This window comes from Cebus imitator, unplaced genomic scaffold, assembly GCF_001604975.1.
Source record: "Cebus imitator isolate Cc_AM_T3 unplaced genomic scaffold, Cebus_imitator-1.0 Scaffold12, whole genome shotgun sequence".
Lineage (NCBI taxonomy): Eukaryota > Metazoa > Chordata > Mammalia > Primates > Cebidae > Cebus > Cebus imitator.
In genome coordinates, this window is record NW_016107327.1 from 3782322 (window position 1) to 3786403 (window position 4082).

The 4082-nt window shown below is 33.9% G+C and overlaps 1 protein-coding gene across 2 annotated transcripts in view; it reads left to right on the forward strand.

Moving 5' to 3' along the window:
* The window catches only part of CDH2 (cadherin 2), a 234111-nt gene extending 231912 nt beyond the window's left edge, over positions 1 to 2199 (forward strand). For both annotated transcript variants that reach the window (XM_017498094.2, XM_017498103.2), the window contains one exon: positions 808 to 2199. In XM_017498094.2, coding sequence (XP_017353583.1) covers positions 808 to 1014 — 207 coding nt within the window. In that variant the 3' untranslated portion in view covers positions 1015 to 2199. The remainder of the gene's footprint in view (positions 1 to 807) is intronic.
* Positions 2200 to 4082: the final 1883 nt, after the last annotated feature.

Consider the following 4082-nt stretch of genomic DNA (forward strand, 5'->3'; position numbering starts at 1 on the left):
TGTTAGATTGACAGGAATCGTCCTCTTTTCAGTATGTATACCATGTGCAGATAGTGGATTTGGACATGTCTAGGGTTTTTGGAAGTTAGAAGTTACCCTATTTTTAAAAATACCAGTTTACAATTAATTAATTCCATATTCTATGTTGATCACATAAATGATTTCATGAGTACCTCCCTTTATGTAGTAATCACATCTGGCCTGTCTTCAGTCTTCCTTTGATGTCCTTCCAGAATTAGGTCAAATACAATGCTGCTTTCTCTTTGAACTCCTAGCTCTTAATGCTGATTTGAATTTTTTCCACCAGAACCTGATGGTTTTGGCTTGGACTTCATAGTTTTGTCACTTATTTATCATTTGCTTCACACAGTAGTAAGGCCTGTTATGCTAGATTGTAAGCCTGTGGAGGGACACAGATGATATGGTACTCATTTGCATGACTCTTGCATTTCAGTGAGGTGGGTTTATTTAATCTACCAATCCCGCTCTATATATTATGTTATTTAAGATCCTTCTCTGCCTCAAGCAGGCCATTCACTTCTGCCACCTGTCCAACTTACTATCCAGTTAAGCCCCTCCCTTCATAAATCTTGGCCTCCCTGAGCTTGACTGCACAGGAAAGATATAAGTTAATTTTTGTCTAACTTTCAAACGGTTATATCCCGTTTCCATGTGTTGAAAATGTGGTCTGTAAATGGAAATTTACAAACAAATGTTTGTTTGATCACATGAATTCATTAGGATCTCTTTGTGGTTTTGTAAATTGTAACCCTCTCTTCTTTCATTCTTTTTGTTTCCAAATTGCAGGGCCTTAAAGCTGCTGACAATGACCCCACAGCTCCACCATATGACTCCCTGTTAGTGTTTGACTATGAAGGCAGTGGCTCCACTGCTGGGTCCTTGAGCTCCCTTAATTCCTCAAGTAGTGGTGGTGAGCAGGACTATGATTACCTGAACGACTGGGGGCCACGGTTCAAGAAACTTGCTGACATGTATGGTGGAGGTGATGACTGAACTTCAGGGTGAACTTGGTTTTTGGACAAGTACAAACAATTTCAACTGATATTCCCAAAAAGCATACAGAAGCTAGGCTTTAACTTTGTAGTCTACTAGCACAGTGCTTGCTGGAGGCTTTGGCATAGGCTGCAAACCAATTTGGGCTCAGAGGGAATATCAGTGATCCATACTGTTTGGAAAAACACTGAGCTCAGTTACACTTGAATTTTACAGTACAGAAGCACTGGGATTTTATGTGCCTTTTTGTACCTTTTTCAGATTGGAATTAGTTTTATGTTTAAGGCTTTAATGGTACTGATTTCTGAAATGATAAGTAAAAGACAAAATATTTTGTGGTGGGAGCAGTAAGTTAAACCATGATATGCTTCAACACGCTTTTGTTACATTGCATTTGCTTTTATTAAAATACAAAATTAAAAAAAAACTCATGGAGCGATTTTATTATCTTGGGGGATGAGACCATGAGATTGGAAAATGTACATTACTTCTAGTATTAGACTTTAGTTTTGTTTTTGTTTTTTTTTTTTTCACTAAAATCTTAAAACTTACTCAGCTGGTTGCAAATAAAGGGAGTTTTCATATCACCAATTTGTAGCAAAATTGAATTTTTTCATAAACTAGAATGTTAGACACATTTTGGTCTTAATCCATGTACACTTTTTTATTTCTGTATTTTTCCACTTCACTGTAAAAATGGTATGTGTACATAATGTTTTATTGGCATAGTCTATGGAGAAGTGCAGAAACTTCAGAACATGTGTATGTATTATTTGGACTATGGATTCAGGTTTTTTGCATGTTTATATCTTTCGTTATGGATAAAGTATTTACAAAACAAAGTGACATTTGATTCAATTGTTGAGCTGTAGTTAGAATACTCGATTTTTAATTTTTTAATTTTTTTTATTTTTTATTTTCTTTTTTGTTTGGGGAGGGAGAAAAGTTCTTAAAAAAAAAATTTAAAAAAATTTGAAAAAAAAAAAAAAAAAAAAAAGAAAGAAAAGAAGGGGTGGCCTGACACTGGTGGCACTACTGTGTGTTTTTTTTAAAAAATGAGGAAAAGAAAAGCTTTTAAACTGGAGAGACTTCTGACAACAGCTTTGCCTCTGTATTGTGTACCAGAATATAAATGATACACCTCTGACCCCAGCGTTCTGAATAAAATGCTAATTTTGGATCTGGTGACTGGTTTGAACTTTTTCTTTTCTACTTGAGCTGCTTTTGAATGTTGCAAAAATTCCAAGTACTGGAGAACAATAGTACAAAAAGTATGTATTTGTTCTTGCACTATTCACCATTGAAATGCGTAGCATGGCAACCATGTATGGTGTGCGGCAGAGAGAATCATTTTGGACCTTCCCATCGTCATAGAAGAAAAACATCAAGTGATTCAGGAATAGACCCTACTGGTGGTGATAGAAAAATCACATCCTTTACCTTCAGTGAACTTCAGTGTTAATTCTTAATATAACTCATGTTTTGTCTCTGCTCAAGCTAACTGTTATGTTGACTAACAGGCCTTTCCCATTACAGCTACCACCATAAAGGAAACTTCAGTAAAGTGGGTTATAGGACTGAACCTGCAAACTGCAGTGGACACCTGGAATTCTTGTGCAATTCATTGAAGCCATTGTTTTATGTACTTAGTGAAACACACTTAGGCTTGACTGGCTTTTATTCGACTTCATCATTTGCTTCAGTTTGATATAGTAATGGTTGGAGAAGACAACCAAAGGAAACAATCTTGCTAAATTTTGTAAAACTGTTTACGTATCTTACTATGATTCATTCTGAATTTTAAGAGACAAAGGAATTCTCACTTGTATTTTTCTATTTGTTTCATAATCCTTATCACACCATCTAGTCTTGTCTTACACTGTATACTTTGGAAACACTTATATACCTCCTCTAATTAACTCTATATTTTTTGCTTAACATAAAGGTTATTTTATATTAGTGAAATTTACATTTCTATTGATTGACTCTGTAGGCAATACTTTCTTGTTACTTTTCTAATCATTAAATGCCAGAGCTTGCCTCTGGGAATTTCCATAATGAAACTTACTAAATTTGCTAATTGGAATAGTCTTTTCTAAAATTGATTATTAGACTGTGCCTCCATGCTGTTGTACATCCAAACAAAACTGAACTATATTTTCAGATTTAGACATCATAACACTTAATGTTTACACCATTTAGATAAACACTGTTTAAATTACTTTCTTATGGTCGATGTACAATTCACAGACCATATCTATTGTGTATATATATAAACTTTAAGTATTAATGATAAAGGTTTTATATATACACAGTCAATAAATGTAAATGTTAATTTTTGTAGGCACAATACACAGCTGTATTTTCTTTGTTAAAACAGTCTATTAAAAAAAAAATAGGAAACTAATAAAAAAATGAAGCCCCCTGCCATGCTACAGAAGGAACTTCTGTTTAGCTTGTTGATCTCGTTTCTAGTTCTTCCAAAAAGCATTTTTACACACACATGTCCATAATTTCTTTTTTGTTTTTATGAAAATGAGATTGTATACTATGTATTCTGTAACTTGCCTTTTTTCATTAAGAGTGTATCTTGGAAATTTTTCCATATTAGTATATATGTACACCTACCTCATTCTTTTTAACTGCTACATAGTATTCCATAATATGAACATAATAGTTTTATTGAACCATTTCCTAATTAATTTGTTGTTTCCAAATTTTTTGCTATTAAAAACAATGCCACAATAAACATCCTTGTGCATGTCTCTTTGCATGGAAGTATTTCTCTAATGCTAGTAGAGGCTTGGAGATGGAATAGCTGAATTAAAGAATGTGAAGATAAGTTAATTAAATATAGTTGAAATTATACATGTTTGAGGATGCTTAAAAGTGCCTTTTAACTGAAAGAAGACAAGGCTTTCTAAAAGCCAGCAACTTCCTCTTCTGGCAAAAGGATTTTATGCAGTTCAAAATAGTAACCACAAAATGTAAGACAATCTAGCCAGGGCCGCCTTCTTTTTCCTTTGAAAGTTAGCCTTTGAGTCAGACCACAATACTAGTTTCAAGTA